Source organism: Alosa pseudoharengus, unplaced genomic scaffold (assembly GCF_046254945.1).
Source record: "Alosa pseudoharengus isolate Yale_2024_CS ecotype anadromous, Long Island Sound unplaced genomic scaffold, YU_APseudo_1.1 YU_APseudo_1.1_scf_5, whole genome shotgun sequence".
In the NCBI taxonomy this organism is placed as follows: Eukaryota; Metazoa; Chordata; class Actinopteri; order Clupeiformes; family Clupeidae; genus Alosa; species Alosa pseudoharengus.
The window spans coordinates 5,845,401-5,866,300 of NW_027468837.1; the positions used below are offsets into that span (position 1 = coordinate 5,845,401).

Genomic DNA, 20,900 nt, shown 5'->3' on the forward strand with positions numbered 1-20,900 from the left:
TCTCTGTGCTGGTCAGAGATGCCCCCAATACCCCCCCCCCACTACCACCAAAACAAGCAAGAATTACCATGACACAGTCAGTTCAATCAGGTTCAGTCAAATGTCACAAAGATAGAGAGAAGACTTTTCAATATATCTTTGTGTTCATGTAGACCAAATGTCAAGCCAAAAAAATCTAATTTTCAACATCACTATGAAAAACTGATGTTTTTCAATATGAAAAACATCACGGAAACATAACAACTACATAATAATAAAGAAAACATGTACTGGCATCATTAAGAAAATAATGAAACATTCACTAAAGGAGTAAGTTGTATTTCACAAGATTATCTGGATAAAGACAAATCTGCTGATCTTACAAAATATTTTTGAAAAAGTTGCAAAGTCAGTGTGATTTTTTAATTCCCCAATTTCCTGTAATCAATTTGAACTAAAACTGGTTTAACTTTACTCCAGTCATGTCTGTTGTAGCCCATGCCACCCTAATGTCAGTAGCAATGACATTTTGCCGGTTGTTAGATCTACACTTTCACAAATTCTTCTCTAAACACAAGCAACAGTAGTAATAGTGGTAGTGTGGTATAACTAGAGGAAGAATAACAGTGGACACACACCACTAGTACAATATGTGTTTCAATGGGGGAATTTCAAGTACACAAACTTGAGATGTGAGTACAAATCTGTTTTGAGCCCTCATAATCATTATTTGTGGAGTGCGCACATCCAAAATATATTTTCACAGGTGCCAGACAAAACATGTCAGAGAGAGAATGAGATGGTCTGCACTACTGTATATGAGCCCCAAGAAATACTTTATTTTCTTTAAAAAGGCAACGTTTCAATCTCAACAGATCTTCATCAGGCAAAAATGAGACATGGAAGAGACGGCCTATATCACCCTAGGCCTTTTAATCAGACACCTGCCTTAACCAGGCAGGGTGCATCCATAGGTGGCAATCAGCACAGACATACAAGGCACTAGGCCCAAATATCTAACTGCATTGAAAGCTGTTCATTTAAACAGAAACAGCATTATGCAAAATACATGGAATAGCAATACCACCTTATAATCATTAACAGTCAGATGAATCTGATTGCCAAACTGTTGCAGATAAACATTTCTGTAATACAAGCACTGAATGATAATCCCACTCATTTATGGGGGCATCTTTGAGCTTTTCTTCATTGCTTTCTGGCTCTCTGCAGTTTTCCTCTTTCAATTCCCATGTTTGTTCTTAATTCATCTTCTGAGCCCAGCTCTCGAGAGCACTATTGTCTCAATGTCCCATGTGTTTGTCTTCCCCAGAGTGCTAGGAGCCCTGGAGTAGGGGGTACATCCTAAGGAGTGAATTTCAGGTTGTGAGTCCCTCCATTGTCTGAAAAGTAAAATTGATGTCAATTTTTTTATATATATTTTGTTTGAAAACCAATTCAACTGGGCTGGGTAAACATTCAAGTATAAGCTGATGGGTTTGAGCTGGGTTAAGTTGGGTGGAGATAGTCTCTCGGATAAGGCTCAACACTTTGTGTCTCCCTTAGTGTGTGATAGAAGGGTGGTCACCTAGTAAGGCTAACTTCATGGCCGGATGGTTTTTGTCTCAGTCGAATGTACAAAAAGAGTGGAGTCCCTCCCCCCTCATAGTCCTGTCTTACATGTCATCAGTGTATGGTGTACAGAGAGACGCATGTTTGGGTTCCACAGAGACCTGTGTTCTGTCTCGTGGCTTCACATTGTTGCTCTTTTGATGGACTTCCGTGTGTCTCTACACTGGAGTCCCTGTGTTGCGCAGGCTCAGTCTGCCACCCATTGATGTGCTCCGTGTTGACATCACTTCTCCCATCTCATTCAGAGCAGTGTAATTTTTGTTTTGTTTCTGTTATGCATCTCTTATAACATAAGCCCAATAGCAGAGTACCTCCTATTCCATTTTTGTCAGATATTTTAATTTTTATCTTTGGAAAAACATCTAGAAATATGGAAGATAGACCAACCTAGGTATTAATAAAGCAGGATTCACAAAATTCATATACTTCTAATCAGAAGGGGTATACAGTACAGTATATGGAACGCTCGTATATCGTCCCGACAGAGCGAACCGGACCCTCAATTCTTTAGAAATTGCGGAATGATATGAAAGACGTGAATCAAAAGCACAAAACCTGTTGCCATTGACAACGGTAATTATATGTTTCAGTGGTAATTACATAAATATATTTGACCGTAGAAACTAGAAATGGAAGAAAAAGACTTATCTGTAGACTATTCTCTCTTAATGACCTAATCTTGGTACTGTATCAACAGTTCCTGCACACTGGTGTCTTGTCTATTGCATTACAGACAGTAGCAAACATGTATTAAAACATAGAATGTCAGCATGTCGCTATCATGTGAGATGTGCGTTCAAGATGAGGTGGCTGAGGATATGAGATGAATCAATTGTCTCCAAAGGATATTTAGTTATATTATGGGGGCTGATTTATTTCCTATTATGATTAAGTATGTGGTTGTAAAAACAAATATACTGCTATTTCGTTGGGGTTATATAGCAGCTAAGGTTGGTTTTACAGTAATGGACTGTTTAGTCCATTAGTAGTAGATAGATTTTAGTGGCATACCGATTTAAACAGCACTTTTGGGCCTATACTTGAGTGTTTACACAGATATGCATGGAATTGTGGAAAGAACAGAATTTTTCATCTGTTCTCATCTATTTTCGTGTGTCTGTGTGTGTGCGTGTGTTTTAACACTTATTTTTCTTCAGCCGTCTACGTAACTGTATTCGTTTTAGTGTACCAACACAGTCTTGTCTAAGCTGCATGTTCAGTGTCCTTTGGTTGAGTACTGGATCCGTTGGTCTGCTTTGTTGTCTTGTGGCACCATACCTCTATGAGCATCAGTCTTGTTTGTTTCATTTCCATGTTGAGACCACTGTGTTCCCCTCCCTCAGCCATGCCTGTTCATTCATACCGGGAGTCTTTGTGGAGTTTTCTTTTCCCCTCTCCTTTTAAACTCTTCCTGGATCTGACACGCTTCCTCTGAACAATTTACCACAAGACTTCAACTTGCATGTGTACATTTTCCTTTATTAACGTGGCTTGTCTCTAGGTATACATCATACTGGATTGTAGCGTATACTGTTCTTAACAGCATCGCCTGTGTTTTCTTGTGTGGCTTTTGAAAACCTTTTTTTGTTTTTAACATGTTTTAGTTGTTATTCTCTTCTGTTTCTGTTGATTGACTGCAGTTCCCAGTGTTTCAGTGCACGTGAACAGTTGAGCTATGAATGTCTCCCAAAGTAACATGACCGCAGAAACTGTGACATGTGGTTTCTCCCAATGCTTCTTCCCATCCTCTGCCCCTCTATCTCCTCTCTCTATGACAATCCGTGGGTCCTCCATGTTGGATGCTGATATCACTTCCTGGTTACTAATACTCGATTTTTTTCTTTTCATTTCTTTCTTTACAACTATACAGATCCGTGTTGTGAATGCATTTCGTAGCTCTCTCTATGAAGGCTTGGAAAAACCAGATTCCAGACCCTCCATTCACAATTTCATGACCCATCCCGAGTTTAGAATAGAAGACTCCACACCCCACATCCCACTCATAGATGACACTGACATCGACGACGAGGCCAGGAAGAACTTGGCTAGTCAGCCTTCTTCACCCAACAAGAACAACAACGCCATTGACAGTGGCATCAACCTCACCACCGACACAAGTAAATCAGCTGCCTCCTCCAGTCCAGGCAGCCCCCTCCATAGTTTGGAAACATCCCTTTAGCCCTCATCTCCTGGGGAAAAAAGATTTATTATGGGGAAAAAATAATAAACTCTACAATTTCAAGCATAACAAAGGCAACACAACATGTGTAAGGCACCTGCGCTGCAGACTGAAGAAGTGTTCCGAACCATTTTTTAGTTGTTTTTCCCTCTCTCTTCTTGGTGGCAATGTTAAGGAGACACAGCTGTGGCTGAACTTGAACAGTATCCGATTCAAACTGACCACTCTTTTTGCTGGCAACAGTGACTGTAATAATAATATTTTAAAAGCCAGTTGACTTCAACTATTATAATTCCTCCTGCATGAATGTACATTACCCAAGTTTTTATTTAAATTGTTGAAAACTTTATTTGGACTCTATGATTTTGATTTGGTGGGAAGTGCCGTGGACTGCTATTTTAAGACAGATTATCCAATTCACTGGTCTGTGAGTTTCTTGTGTGGCATGTATCTAACTGTATAGATTTATTTCATTAAATAAAGTGTATCAAGGTTGCAGGGCTCAACTTGCACTGTAGATTTGCACCTGTTGGAAAAGAGGAACCCATGAATAATAGCATTTATTAAAATATAATATATAAAACTATATATACATATATGTATAAACATATACATATGTATACATATATGTATTATATATATCTATATATGCAGAGTTTATCTTTGTTTGTTGGCATGTTGCCTTGTTTCTGCTTAAATGGCTCTAAACTACTTTAACTTATTTATGTCCTAAAGAGAATGTAATTTGTTTACAAAACCGTAGAAGCGTCCTGGTTTATTTGTAGGGTTCAAATCCATACAGCAGATCTAGTCAGAACAGCTCAAGATGTTGAATACTCCTGTAATATTGGACTAGGTGTTTTATTACAAACTGTGTGCTGGACTTGCCTGCTATTTTGTCAGATATTGTAGATAATTTTAGAGGATAACAAAAGAAACCAAAATATAGTGGGATATATAATTCATGTGGCATCTTAGTATTACATGATTGTTTGGATCAACTCTGAGCGATTCCCTCTGTTTCCAACCACAGATCTTAAGATGAAGTTGGGTTTTTTTCCATTATTAATCTATTTTTTTAATGCTTGAATGAACTTGAAGTCAATCTCAAAAATGAGTGGGCCATTCAGGTGTAATTAAATTAACTATCTACTCAACAACTACTGCTTGTTTAACGAAAAGTGTTTTCAATTATGTGTGACCCTTCAAAGGATGCGATGGATTTTTTTTATGTTAGAAACAAATGGAAACTAAGTTATATTTGGCTTTTCTGTATGGAAATCAAAACATTGTGTTGAAATCTTGTGATATATTGTGCTGATTCTTTTTTTTACTTGTTTCATTTATTTTTCTTTAAAAGAAAGAACCCAGCTCAAGAGCTGATGACATTTTAAACAACTGAAAAAATAACAAAATGGAATGTTGCTTTTGACTCATTTCTAAGAAATATATATATAAGAAATATACAGTATAGAAGTATATATATATATTTCTATATATATGAGACACATGAACCTTTTCTGCACTACCCTGATATGAATGAATTATGTGGTGTTAATGTAGATGTGCTTCTGTGTTTTAAACAAGCTTGTCTTCCTGCCGTCACAAAATATATTCCAGCATTTCGCTAGTTGTAAAATATTTATTGTGGTATAGAAATGAAAGATCACATAGAAGATCAATTTTTGGAGGGACATATGAGGATGCATCAAGTTGTTCCTGACCCTGATATTGTATCCCAGTTGTTTGGTTATCACCACTTAGAGCCATTGGGGAAGCATGATGCTATATGTTCAATATGCAATTTGAGCCCATCCACCTTTCTACCAGTATGCTTTTATACTCTCTCTTCACCTACTCTTGATTTAAGCCCATCCACCTTTCTACCAGTATGCTTTTATACTCTCTCTTCACCTACTCTTGATTTAAGCCCATCCACCTTTCTACCAGTATGCTTTTATACTCTCTCTTCACCTACTCTTTATTTGCCTGTTTCATCCTCTTTCTTTTTATTAGTCAGTTGTTTCATTGTGCAAGGGTGAACAAGCTTTAACTGTTAGCTCAGGCAAGGACTTCAGCAAAGGAACATTTATGAGATCCCTGGTTTAGCACAGCAAGTATTATTTCCATCCTGGTGATCCCCACTGAGAATGATTTGTTTTGATATATTGCCTGAATTTCTTTGAAAATATATCAGATGCATTTCCACATCCACCAAAAATCCAGCTTTAACATAACAGATATAAGAACATGTATCATTTGTTCATGGAGCGCAGTCTCACTTCAAACCACGTCTACAGCCAGGTTTGCGTGGGCAGGGACTGAAGCTTATTTCATTTATTTCATATAAGTCCTCTCCAAGTCATCAGTACAACTGGTCAAGTCTTTCTGCACAGTGCCCCACCACTGATGTTGGGCCAAATCACAGATGCAGTTGAAATGCATAACAACATAACAAACATCTTAATGACAATGTTGAAGTATTCTAATACGAATAATAACAATGATATGAATAATATTTCTTGCAATACATCAAACTGCTTCTATGTACTGTACTTAGCAGCATGCATTTTGTGAAACAAAGAATATATATATATATATATATATATATATATGCCAACAAATGTTTGGCACTCTAGCAATTTATGGGTAAATGATAAGTGTTCATCCATCTTGTTTTTATGAATTTTTTATCTCTACAATAATTGTAAATAAAGAACTTAATGTCTTTGTTCATTTAATACTATGCAAAAGTCATGCTTTCTGATTGTTACCAAACCTAAACCCCTAGAGTGTGTTGCTGGAATGTTTGTGGTCTAAAAAAGTCAGTAAACAATGTGATGTACATGATTTTTTAGCTTGACAGCAAGAAAAAGCAATGAACTGTGACTCTTGCTGCCTACCTGTCCATAACACAACTCCAGACAGGAGCGCAAGTGAAAAAAACAGCACTAAATAAATTCCCAGAGCAGCATGAACCTGAATGGTGTCCCATGAGCAGTCGTGCGTCTGTGTGATGTTTGCATTTGCTGGGCCCAGCCACTCTTTTTGTGTGCATTGTGTCTACTATGTGTGTGTCTATGTTCAGTGCAATAGCTTCCAGAGTCCAAGCAGCCAGAAGATGGAACAGATGAGATCTTAGTCATTAAAAAGGAGGAATGAGCATGACCATGAAGCACTGATGTTACTAAGGATTTTGTGACATGTTAACTACATGTGTTATACATCTAAATAGAGATGTGATGCCTTATACTCATCCTGTGTACTGAGGTCCAGCATTGAGGAGCTTACCTCACTGTGCACTAAAATATACTTCTCCTACTTCAGTATGTAAAGTTAAGACTGGGATAATTCAACCTCTATTAACATGGTGTGGTTTTGAAACTTCAGCAAGGCAATAGTAATCAGGGTGCTTTATCACCACAGTTGAGCTACCAGTAGAAGGTCTATTTGCTTCATGTGGCTGACTAGTGGCCTTCATGATACATGACTATTGTTACTTCTTGTATCTTCCAGCAGAGGGTGGTATTCAATTAGAAATGTTACATTTTCATGTTCATCTTAGGCTCATACATACATAGGCAGAAATGGCCATCTTAGATCCAACCATGAGTTGCAAACACAGAGATGAGCAGAATGATGTAAATGCATATGCTAATGAAAAACAAGTATTATGACCATCATGTATATTTGTGCATGACATCAGCAACTTGATGTTGAGCACATCATTGATTTTTTTTAAAACTAACCCACACCATTAGTATTTTCTCTGACTTTTCGAATGAATTCAGGTTTTTAAGCCACAGAGCTCATTCATGCTTCTGTTTGTGTGGTAAAATAAAGCTCATAAATGCACACATTTCAATTTGATTGAAGAGAGGATGAAGAGCAGGTGGATGCATCTCTGTTGATGTCTACGTTAGTTGTAAGAGACGTTTTATAATTGTATGCAAAATAATGTGTTCGAAATATTGAATATCATGCTTAGTATATTTTGCCACATAAATGCTCCCATCTGTATGGGATAAATTGTTTTATATTAGTGCTCTGCTTGTGGATCCAAGATGTGTTGTTTATGGTTGAAATGATACAGAAATAGAACAATCACAAGCAATTTAGTATAAAGATGAGCTGATTGGCCTCAAACATCCCTTGTTCAAAAGTACTCAAATCTTTCTAGCAATAAGACAAAGTGTCTCTCAGGTGCAGACAGTTTTTGTCATACAATGAGTAACACTGGTTTAGCAACAGCACTGTCATTTAACCTCACCATTTTTTATGTGGTTACATCATACAATACTTGGACATGTTGATTGCTCATCTTGATACAGGACTGCTTAATACGTTTAAGAAGGTATTCAGACATACAGTACAGTAGCATTAAGGCTGAAGACCTCTGTGAAGTCCTTTCAACCTCACTTTTCCCAACAGTCAGATTTTAACTCAGAATTTAACTAATTTAGACATAAGAATCCTCATGGTTTACACACACATTCGTTTTACTGTGGCCAGAAAAAATGATGTGCTGTAACAATTACAAGTAATATGCTTCCTTCCTGTGCTTGACAAGGATAAGGAGCATGCTGGCTTAATGAGAAAGCAAGCCCATTTCTCTTCTTTTGTTGCATGAACTCTTAAAGACTTCCTGTTGTCAAGCACAGCTGTGAGGAGAACTTTATTTCCATCATATATCAAAGCATGCCTGGGCCTGCCGTGCTTCCACAGCGCTGAGTGACCCCTTATACCACAAGCGCCGTGTGCAGCTGAAACCATTTGTTCCCCGTGGCTGTGTGTGGGAAAGTTCAGCCTCCCAGCAAGAGCACCACTTCACGAATGTTGTTGCTTTAGTGGGCTTTCATCAATACAGGGGAGGACAAAATAGTGGGACGATGTCAGTTAGTGGAATAGTGGAAGATGTCAGTTCAAAAAATGCGAACATGAAAGTTCTGTTAAGTTGAATTTCCTTTTGTGGGTAGGTGATTTCCCATGCTTCAATTCACTTTACAATTGGATCAAACTCTAAATGCATCTCTGTGGAGGTATAAGCCAAAAACTCTGTGGAGGGGACAGTAAAAATCAGAGGGAGGCAGGGAAGCAAGAGCGCGAAACATATTTTTTGCGGGTTGCAAATTGAAGTGGCAGAGAGAAAGAGAGAGAGAGCAGATAAAGGCTCTCTACGTCAGGAATGCACAATTTGCATGCAGCGATGTGGCTGGCACGGCCAATGAATATTTAGTGGGCTCCCACAGCCCTGCAGAGATTAATGCCGAATGAATTCTAGTCCATGCGCGGGCTGATTTCCCTGAAGAATAGGCCTTTATTGGGGCCCAGTTGAATCACACTGCTTTCCTTTGGCCAAATGGAGGTAGAGGTAATTGACAGTCCTTTAGAAACTGCCAACACTGGTGCTTTTTTGGAAGGGATTGATTTTGAAATTACATTGCCCTGGGGTCTTTAAAGGCCAGGCTGGAAAATGCAGCCTTTAGTAATTGTTCTAATGAGATCAGCGTACCTATGGTTCCTGTTTGGGAAGCCCAGTTGTGGGAATGACATGGGAAACTAAGAGAGACCCCCCCCCCGCACCACCTCCTCCCACCCAACACCGTCCCCATCCCGACAGATAGAAATCCATTTTGTTACAGCTTTCCTTGTTCAAACTGATTCTGTTTTACATTGTTTTCCTTCAATAAGAATGACTTTGGCATTTCCAGAAAGATAAATAAAATAAAAATAAAAATAGCATTGAATTATTTATAATAAAAAGAAGAGTCAAAGCAATCTCTTTTCTCTAAACTTCACTTCTCAAGTTTTCCAAATGACCTCATTAATGGAGTTATCCTTAGTGTCAGCATCTTAACAAGGTCTATTTAGGAGCCAAGAAAAACGGCACATTCAATAAAAAACATCAAAGAACAGCGGTAGACATTATACAAATTAATTATCTGTCACAGCAAATTAACCTGTTGACTAAAGAAAAAAAAAATCTCTACACAGTTTAAAAGATTGGCGGCTTATTACGAAGGCTACTGAGAAATTCTTCAAATAGAGTAATAAAAGACGCCACGTGATCCAGTTCATATGAGGACTGAATGTGGTAGGCAACACTGTAAACAAACCTGCAAACAAATAAATAAACATTAATAAATAAATGTGAGCTGTAATTGAAAACTGCTACCAGCAGGTGTCCTCCACATCAATAAGGGGTCATTTGTATCCTATTTAACAAACACTTTACACCAGTTATGCTCCCCTAGTCCCCTTGGAGATGCTTTTCAAATTACTTAAACATTTGAGTATGGCATGAGTTCACAAGGAAATTACCCTTTTTACTTGTTAGCTTTACAGCTTTTTTCTGTTGCATGTTTTAAGTCACATGTATCCTACACAACAAAGATTTCAACAGGTCCATTTTGTATAAAGTGCACACAGTGAGTCTTGTGTCTTGTGATGTATGTGCTATTAAATACTCACATTTAAGTTACCTGAAACTATTCATCATTTTCAAAAGGTACTTACATACATTTTCCCACGTTTATTACGCACATTTATCTACCATATTTCCAAAGGCAATATCCGCAAGCATCACACCACCCAGATGCGTTGTAAGAGATGCTGTCCCCCAAAACTGAGGAAGATAGTAACTGATGGGGGAGGCCACCATAGTCCCACTGCCCCAACAAATAGAGAGAGTAAATAGAGTATAGTACTACAGGAAGTGGCTGGACCACAGTGGAACTGGGGAGCAGACCGACATTTCACAATGTTAAGAGCCATCCATAAAACTGGACATGTAAGTATGTATGTATAGAGGTTGCTTACTAGTATATAAAAATGGTTATGAGACCAAAATCGAGCATTTTGGCCAACCCTCAAAGGCACACATCTATGACCCCTCAAGAGACACCATCCAAATCAAGAAATATGGCAGTGGTAACATTATTCTATGGATATTACTTTTGTCTACAGAAGCTGGGAGACCTTGAAATAATCCCTCGTGTTGGGAGAGGGATTACCTATCAGTAGGACAATCACCCAAGGCCCAACCAAGATGACCTGTACATTCTATAAAGAAGAATGGCAGGGGAACACTGCAGCACCTGCATTGTCTTACTTCAAAAGACAAGACAAGTGTCAATGTAGAGGGCTTGAATACATTTGAGTATTTATTTTATTTTTGATTAGTAAACAAATAATGTCAGGTTTTGATTGTAACCTCGGGTTCTCTGAAGGAGAACATGACAGCTGGACAGCCTGTGACAGAAGTGTTTCAGTAAGAGAAACACCAAGACATTTATGTGGAGGCGCCTCTACACACTCGTCCACACTATGGTGGCTGTCCGTCCCATGTGCACATCTCCCCAGCCATGGAGTGAGGCGTTTGTGGATACGACACGCCTGCAGCTCACCTGGCCCAGGAGCACACCTGTGCACAATGAGCTCGGGGAGAGCCAGAAGGCTAGTCTGTTCCAGCACTGCTCGTCCACTACTAGCACTGCTCGCCCACTACTATCACTGCTCGCCCACTACTAGCACTGCTCATCCACTACTAGCACTGCTCGTCCACTACTAGCACTGCTCGCCCACTACTAGCACTGCTCGCCCACTACCAGCCGCCATTGTCTGATCCTTTGTTGGGTGGACACGGTGGCTGTTCAGCCAGGTTTGCAGCAGGCTGAGCAGAACTGCTGCTAATGCAGCTGCTAGAAGACCCAGTAGCCTTTGGCAGTGGTGTACACTGACTGCGTGTCCCAAGCGGAGTCGAGCTCGAGTCCAACAAACGCCAGCCGCTGATTGGGCGTGAGGGAGCATTTCGACCAGTTCACCTGCAAGCCTGCAAGTCGGCTGAGTGTGGTAGCTTGGTGAGCATGCAGCATCACTGGAGAGGCTGCCGTCAGCATCCAATCGTCCAAACAAATTAGAATGCGGATGCCGTCTTGTTTCTGGGGACAGAGATAGCCTGAACAGGTGGACTGTGAACTCCCGCACCTTGCCTTTGAATTGAAAGTGTACATACTTCCAAAATGGACAAACTCTTCCTTCGATGCTGACTGATAATTCTGAATGACATTTGTTTTGTGTGAGGGTCTGAGACCGCCATCATTTTTAGGTACAATAAAGAGCAGTGGGAGAAGATATACATGTCGGCGCACCCTGGGCGGAGTTTGGTTGAGGTCACTGAGGATACTGGGCAACAGAGGAGCTCACTGGCGTAGACTTCAGGAAGTTCTGTGGTGTTCAGTGCTCTGCACGATTGCCCCACGCAGGTGTACAACTTCTCAGCCAGAGAATCCGTAATGTGGCAGGACTGTCCTGCCATCGGTTGACGGGCCCTATGGGGCAAGGTAGGCGGCCACTGCCTCCTCGACACAGGGCAGTGAGGAGTAACCCAGCTGATCCATGTCCCAGAGTGACTAGAAGATTGAGTTTCCTAAGCAAAATACAGGATTGCAGTTAGTGGTCTCTCATGTTTGTCTGGGCGGGCCCCGAAGAAGCTGCTGTCCATCCTGGTTTCAGTCAATGGGGGTTCAGCCGGCAATGGGATGCAGTTGAGATAAAATACAAAATTCAACATTCCCCGGGTCCCTATCACATCTTACAAGTGCCATCCAGTGCCTCCCATTCTGAATAAAGAATAGATCTCCTGGAGGGTAACATGCTGATTTGTGCTTTACTCATGACAGAATACAGTAAAGATGCTTCCCCCCAGGTGAAGATAACTAAGAGGCGGCTCTACATGGGCAGATGTCAAACCCATGGCAGCAGATGTCCCTGCCTCCTGTCATGTTCAAGCTGCGGCCCGGTATTACCAGTGAGGTACAGCAATCCAGTCTTCCACAATGGGAATTCCACCAACATTACTACTACTTGGACATTCTCACAGACATACTTTCCACACTGAACACCACCATATATTCTCAACTACAAACCCTGGAATTTTAAAGAGCTGTATGGTCATTATTTCTATCTTTTTAAAGATTTTTCCTGAATGTTTACATGTGTTCATTTAGTCTTCAACAAGCAAACTTGCTTGCTATTAAAGGAGAATTCCGGTGTGATATTGACCTAAAGTGTGTTGAAACATGATACCGAGTGTGAACATTATGTCTCATAGCCCATCTCGGCTTGTCCTCTGCACTCCGAAATCTGGCGGTAGTATAAATGAACAGGTATGATAAGGGATCAGATTCCAAAAATAATTCCATGGAAATGAATGGATTCCAGTTGCTGCTACTGGAAGAAACTGGAATCCATGCATTTTCACAGAACTATTTTTGGAATCTGATCCCTTATCATACCTCTTCATTCTTACTCGTCGTTCGACTTATCGTGACTAAATTCAAGATGGCTGCAAACGCTAAACTTCGTGAAGATACTGTCTGTATAAATTGTCTTTTAAGTAAACTACCAGTGCTTTTTCATTGTTCTCAATGTCTCGTTTTAAATGTCAGGGCCCTCAGAAGTCTACCAATTAAGTGTGGAGATACGTTGAGCCTCGTAAATGGTGTAAAACAGTGATTTATTTGCATGGCTAGTCCGATGCCCGAAGGCACCCCCATTGAAAAAGCTGTTGGTAGCATCGGCTAACTAGCGCCAGATTTCGGAGTGCAGGAACACTCGGTATAATGTTTCAACACACTTTAGGTCAATATGACACCGGAATTCTCCTTTAATTAAGTTTAGTCATGTATTTTTTTCAAAATTAGTTATTTTCGTTTTTTTTGCAGAATGTGCAAATTGAAGTCCTAAAGAAGCAATTCCATTTTCAGATAACAGCATTGGTTGCTTTAAAAGTGTATATTTTGTCTTTGAAAATGGTTAAGTTTCAGGGTTTGTAAACGTTTGAATTGGGCGTGACTATTAGTGCTCTTTTGTTTTGTCGGCCAATCAGCTGTATGCTAGAAGTAACCTCATGGCTACTTACTGAACCAGCATGCTGTTTGTTTACAATTGACCGATCCCAAGCCACGCCCCCTTTTAATATGTCACAATGTGGACTTCGGAGGACCTCGGTCAACCTCGGTCAATTTTGAATTTTCTAGTGTCCATTCTGTATGACAATACGCCGGTTATGCGAATGCTATAATGCTTCTTTTGCGAGTAGCCTAAGTAACTAAATAACTAAAGAGCTCAAAAAGGTTCAAAGATAAGCCTGGGATACTTGTAGAAGTGACATCCGATATCCTGACCGTGTGAAACGTTGACACACATAGCATAGGCCTAACTTTGCATAACTTTGGATAGCTACTTTTCAGTAAAGAAATCTGAGTGTGTACGAAAATGTTGCCTTTATTTGTGTTCATAACTACACACAAAAACATAACTAAATCTGGTTTCCACTGATGAAACGACAACATAAGCCTACGCAAAAAATTATACCTACCTTGCAGGAACTGAACTCGCACATTCATACGAAAGACGCACAAAAGGCTACAGTACACCTTCAATCACGTATCGCCTTACACACAACAAGAATAAGCCTACTTTCAGCTTTGCTACCTTGCCATGTTTAACTTGGGATAGAAGGAAGACTGTTCACAGAAATAAGCTAATGATCATTTTTTCAACAAACGCAATAATAGCCTACTGCATGGCTGAACGAGATAGCCAATGTCTTCTAAAGATCGAATCGTGCAAATTCAAAACTATGCCTTGCTATATAGGCTATGCAGTCTCGAAATCGCCAATATTAGACCTAGGCTACTACATTGCCTATGTTTAAATTAATTATAGCATAAGCGGGCACTGATGAAGTCTAGTGCAAGACAAATCACGTCTGCAAACATATGTCATGCGTGATATGGGTTTGAACTCGGAGTGGTTTCTTTTCAATACACTTGTATCATGTTTATTTGAACTCTTCCTTCTAAAGCAGCCATTCAAAATAATAAGTAGGCTATCGGCCTACCGAAGAGAAGCTATCTCTCCACCCCAACATGATCTGCTTAACAGGCTAGTCACTCTCCTAAGTTGCGTGGGAACTTGGATCTGCAGCACTTGGTCCCGTTTATTAATCCTCGAAATATGGTTAGATTTTGTTATGGACACGTCGACACCATATTTTTGCACAGTCTGTTTATTGAATCAGAGTCACATCTGCAGCAAATACGGTAAACTACCTGCTCGTGATAACGTGCTAATTGTTTATCCCCAGTTAACATGCATCCCATAAGATCCACGACACCGGATTGGTTTGTCCTCAATTTGTGGTGTTCCACCTCGTTGATAACAGCGGACATTGTAAATGTGTCCATCTGCATACTGAAGGCTTTTCTGACCTCTGTTTTTTGAATATATCAATATTACTTGACGCCCAGAAATCCAGCATACTGTTGCACTCGGCTAAATGGGGGTGCTGCGTCCCCATGTTGAACACGCGTTCTCCCACACTTTCCTGCAAACTTGTCCGACTTAGCAACAGTAACTATGGGACTGACAATGGGAGGAGGGGCTTGGGATCGGTCAATTGGAATAGAGTGGTGAAGTCCCGCCCCTTCTACTTCCGGTCCATGGGACCTATCTTTCAAAAAATTATGAACGGGAGTTAATGGAGAGATAACAATTATTTTTTGGTCCAGTTTGAATTGTGCCACAAATTTCACATATGATGTGTGTGAATTTAAAAGATAATTTTTCACGTCAAGAAAGTACTGTTGTTCGATAGACTTCAAAAGTTATGTTGGTTTTGTGCGAATCCACTCAGTGGACTACATCTCTTGTCTCGAACGATGTACGTCACCAACGTAATGAAACGATAAGAGCTGTTATGCTAGTTAACGGTTGCATGTTGATGCCTGCTATGTCACTTAACAGTATGTAATGTACAGTCCATGGATGAATACAACTTACCTGATGTGTTTAATCCTCTGACTCATGGTATTTTCTTCGGCAAGGAAAGCCCAATTAAGACCTGTTGCTGGTATGCTTGTACAATCTAGTGTGGCTGTGAATGAGCTAACGTCACTAGCGCGACTTATGGGTTTGTAGTCGTTGGAATTACGATCTTTCACAATGTTGTAATTCAGTAGTTACGAAACAAACTGCAAATGTCTTTACATGAAAAATTGTCTTTAAAATTGACAAACATCATATGGGTAATTCAAGGCACAAGTCAACCGGGACCAGAAAATAATTTATTTTTCGCCATAGACTGCCGTTCAAATTTTTTTGAAAGATAGGTCCCATGTAGGCAAACGGAAGGGGCGGGACTTCACCACTCTATGGAGATGGACAAAGCACAGCGGATTGCAGATGAACTGAATCTGATGATGAAGGCGACTTCATTACATTGGAGAACATCCCTAATCTAGAGCTGACTTTAGCCGAAGATAATTACAACGAGGAAGAATCTCTCGGTCTGGCAGCAGAGGAGCTAGATGTAAGATATCAGATGCTATTTCCACAGTTACATTTGACGGAAATAAAGTTTGTGTGTTAGAAACTTTAACCATTGCTACTAGCTAACGTAGGCCTACTGTCGTTAGCTATTGGCACCATAGGCTACTAGCCAAAACCCATTACAGATAGTTTCGGTGGGCAATTAATTTGAATATTAATTGCGAGAATGTCTTGTTTTGACTGATGGCAGGGTGCCTTGCATCGTGTGTGCATTCAAATTAACAGGGTTTGCAAACGTGATCTCATGTTTAGTTCGTGTTTTAGACTGTTTTATCTATTGCTAAACCTGCTAAATCCATTGCCAACCTGGTGCCTTGCACTGGGTGTTCATTCAAAATAACATGGTTTGCAATGTATTATATTTCCATGTACCTTTAAAAGTACACTGCTCAAAATAAATAAGGGGACACTTTTTCATAGGAGTATAGCATCATGTCTATCAAACTTGTAAGCTATTGGTCTGGCCAGTTATGTAACAGAGGTGGTTGTGAATCAGTTTCACCTGCTTTGGTGTCATCAAAGTTAACAACAGGTGCACTAGGGGGGCAACGATGAGACGACCCCCAAAACAGGAATGGTTTTACAGGTGGTCTTGAGTTCTTTCTTCTTGAGTGATTTTTCACAAGTTTCGCATTTGGGTAGGGTCAGTGTCACTACTGGTAGCATAATCCAGTACCTGGAGCCTACAAAGGTTGCACAGGTAGTCCAACTCCTCCAGAATGGCACACCAATACGTTCCATTGCCAAGACTTCTGTGTCTCCCAGCGCAGTCTCAAAAGGAGAATCCTGGAGACAGGCAGTTGCTCTAAGAGAGCTGGGCAGTGTGGTAGAAGATCCTGTACCCAGCAGCAGGACCAGTATCTGCTCCTTTGTGCAAGGAGGAACAGTAGGAGCCCTGCCAGAAACCTACAAAATGACCTCCAGCAGGCCGCTGGTGTGAATATCTCTGACCACACTGTCAGAAACAGACTTCATGAGGGTGGCCTGAGGGCCTGAGGGCCTCTAGAGGGACCTGTGCTCACTGTTCAGCACTGTGGAGCTCAATTGCCATTTGCCATATAATACAAAATTATCAGGTCCGCCATTGGCGCCCTGTGCTTTTCACAGATGAGAGCAGGTTCACCCTGAGCACATGTGACAGACGTGAAAGGGTCTGGACATGTTGTGGAGAACGTTATGCTGCCTGCAACATCATTCAGCATGACCGATTTGGTGGTGGGTCAGTGATGGTCTGGGGAGGCATACCCTTGGAGGGACGTACAGACCTCTATGGGCAAGACAATGGCACCCTCACTGCTCTTAGGTATCGGGATGAATCTTCAGACCCATTGTCTGACCCTGTGCTGGTGCAGAGGCCCCTGGGTTCCTCCTGGTGCACAACAATGGCCGGCCACATGTGGCGAGAGTGTGCAGGCAGTTCCTGGAGGATGAAGGAATTGATACCATTCACAGCATAGATATCCAGCATGAGTTTTTCCCCATTGAGATCTGATGTGTTTTCCAAGTGTTCCTTTAATTTTTTTGAGCAGTGTACTTTTTTTCTGGTCTGACATACAATTATTACTAGCTGCATTTGTTCATCTTGGGAAGAATGAAGGCTCTTGGCATTTGTGTATTCTATCCAATTGCTATTTCAAGTTACTTTCCAGACATTTGCACACACACTTTCACACAAACACCTCACGCAACAGCTGCTAATAAACTTCTTTCAAAAGAAATGTGAGCACAAACGTTAAAACACGAAATCCCATGGTGTTAAACTAATTGAATATCTCTGCAATAGAACTAAGACAACCGTTTGAAAGAGCGGAAAATACACTTTCCTAGGTTACACAGGTTATCCTTGTGATCCACCTCCATCTCTTTCAGAAAAACTTGGTGCGAGCTTGATTCATGCCCTATGGTAGGCTACATGCTGATCATTGTCACTGTAGTGGTTCCGGGCGCAATTCGGTTTTCTTTAGTCTTTTTTTTTACTCAGTAACGGATGGGATTTGTGATGTAGCGAAGTAGAATACTTCACTCAAAACCTAACAAATAAAAATTACCTATTTTAAAAACTACTTAAAAATACAAAATACACAAAAAAACAAGTCAATACAGTCACGTGAGTAAATGTAATTCGTTAGCAGCGTAACATGTTCCCTTATGGGTTGGTTGAAGGCCAGGCGCGCCGCTGCATTCTGGATCATCTGAAGGCAGGGCTCTAGAGTGCGACCAATTTAAGGGTGCGACTACATTTTTACCTGGGTCGGACTGGTGCACCCAACGTCATACGGGTAAGCGCCTAGACTTTCCTCGCATCTGCTGTTTCTTCACAAACTAAGCGTTTGTTCTCCTTTGACTAGTGTTGCATGATGCACCGATACTACAAAAGTATTGCAAAACCCTGAAATTAGAAATGTCCCAATATCTAATTTTATTAGTATCGTTTTAAGAATGACAATCGGTGCTTCCTGTAGCCTTGTCTTTTCTCCTCACACGCACACACGCAGCTTTTAACCCGCATCTGTCATGTAATAAGTATAGCCAGACATGGCTGCTAGTTTAAGTGATGCTGTGCCCGCATAGCAACAAATAATAGTAGGCTAATGTTAAGTTGATTTGCTGACTTGCACCTCTCAAGTTTGTGTTGCTAGTACACCTAGGCTATGGAATTGAGTTAATTTAGGCCTAGTGTTGGGTTTGATGACATTTCTGAAATAAGCTACACAACCTATTGGCAAACTTTTACATCTTGAGAGAGTTCCTCCTAGATAAATATCCTGTTAGCTCACACGTCATGTTTATCATTAATGTAGTCTACTCACCAAAATCATAGAAATAAACATTGCAGTCACTTATCTCTTCTATGACCCCAGAAAGATTTTCCTTTGACTTGTTAGTTTTTCGAACATTTATTTTATGTAATGACATAGAAAACATAATGAATTGCATCCATATATCCTTGGACTATGAACAACTAATTTCCTCTAAAACGCCTAAAACCGTGAGAATGAAAGCTAATTAGGCTACTTTCACGTTTTTCTTAAAGTGACAGGCACTCAATTAGACCTACACACCACCACTGTAATGACATTAATGATGAGTGTAATAGTTAAAGAATCAATATGAAATATTCAAATTGCTAAATATGTTAAGCTATTAGTAATTATGCAGATCATAAAATAGGCTACTATAAGTTATTAACAAAATATATAAAGTTTATGATCACACAGTATTCAATATTACTGTTGGCTTCAAGGTGGTGGGGGTACCAAATCCAATCAATAACCTACTGTCATTCCTGGTCCATGCTCTGACAACAGCTCAGACACGGAATGTACAGTATATGGAAAGCAATAAAAAGGTGACCTTAGAATTGTAGCATTAAAGGTGGCATGATACAAAATTTGGGTGCACTTAAATTTTGTGCTGGTTCACCTAAATAAAGAAAGTTAGGCTCACCAGTGCAACCAATGCAACAAGTGAGTCTGGAGCCCTGGAAGGGGTTTCACTGTGCAGGCTAGGGGACCTGTCAGGAGTGCGTTACAGTAGTCAAGTCGTGAGATGACTATGGCCTGTACCAGGAGTTGGGTAGCATATTGAGTCAGGTAAGTCCTAATTTTATGTATGTTGTAGAGTGCGAAACGGCACGACTGGGCAACCGAGGCAACATGATCGGAGGTTAGTTGGTTGTCGAGCACGACTCCTAAATTTCTTGCAGCCCTGGTAGGTGCAACAGCCAGGGAGTCAATTTTGATGTTGATGTGATGATTTATAGTAGGTTTAGCTGGGAGGACCGTGACTGTGGTCACCCTGGCTTCCTTTAAAGCTTCTGTCACGGACAGCAGAGCTGTTTCGGTTGAGCCTCTCTGGAACCCAGATTGGTTTGGATCAAGAACGTTGTTCCGTGAAAGGAATTTAGAGACTGCTCGTTTGATACCTTTGGATAGGAAGGGTAGGAGTGAGACAGGGCGGTAGTTCTCAAGTTGAGCAAGTGTAACCGGTGGTAATCGGCTCTGCGTTGTGATTGGTTGAAGTGGTGGTATAAAAATGGTGACGCAGACACAGCTGTTCCTTTCGTTCTTTTACTCTGAAAACCAACAAACAGTACACAGCTGGGTGTTAAGTCAAGTCAAGTCAGTTTTATTTGTATAGCGCATTTAACGTGCGCTCCACATACAAGACATTGTCAATGACACATAGATTAACAAAGACAATTGACCTCTCCAGGATAAGTCCCGCCTCCGTAACTTCCGTATCCATCCAACTTCCGGGCGTGGATTGTCTATGAGAAATAACATGGCGTTTCGAAATATCATACCGGTAAAACATATGTAGGTAGCGAAGTTGAAAAAGCTGGTGGGAAGATTGGCCTACACACTTCTGCCATATAGTTTCCACTGGATTTTTTGATTGTCGGTGCCGTTTAAGTAGTATACTATAGACCAGTGTTTTTCAACCTTTTTTGTGCCATGGCACACTTTTGACACTTAAAATGTCCCACGGCACACTAACATCCTGTGTGAAGAAAAAATAAACATACCATAGCCTAAAATTTCAAATAATACACAGATGGCCTTATTATGGCTTCTATGCAAGACCTGCTCAATAAAACAAGCGCCCTCTGTCATTTGTAGGTGACTATATCTAATTTAATTGCTGTTTTGAACTGGATATGTGATGATTCTGTGAATTCTGGATATGGGGCCCCCGTTGTAAAATGCCTGCATAC

The 20,900-nt window shown here is 40.5% G+C and overlaps 1 protein-coding gene across 1 annotated transcript in view; it reads left to right on the top strand.

The window, feature by feature from the left end:
• atp2b2 (ATPase plasma membrane Ca2+ transporting 2) overlaps positions 1-4,330 on the top strand; it is a 109,783-nt gene extending 105,453 nt beyond the window's left edge. The window contains exon 24 of the mRNA XM_076267941.1: positions 3,479-4,330. Coding sequence (XP_076124056.1) covers positions 3,479-3,787 — 309 coding nt within the window. The 3' untranslated portion in view covers positions 3,788-4,330. The remainder of the gene's footprint in view (positions 1-3,478) is intronic.
• Positions 4,331-20,900: the final 16,570 nt, after the last annotated feature.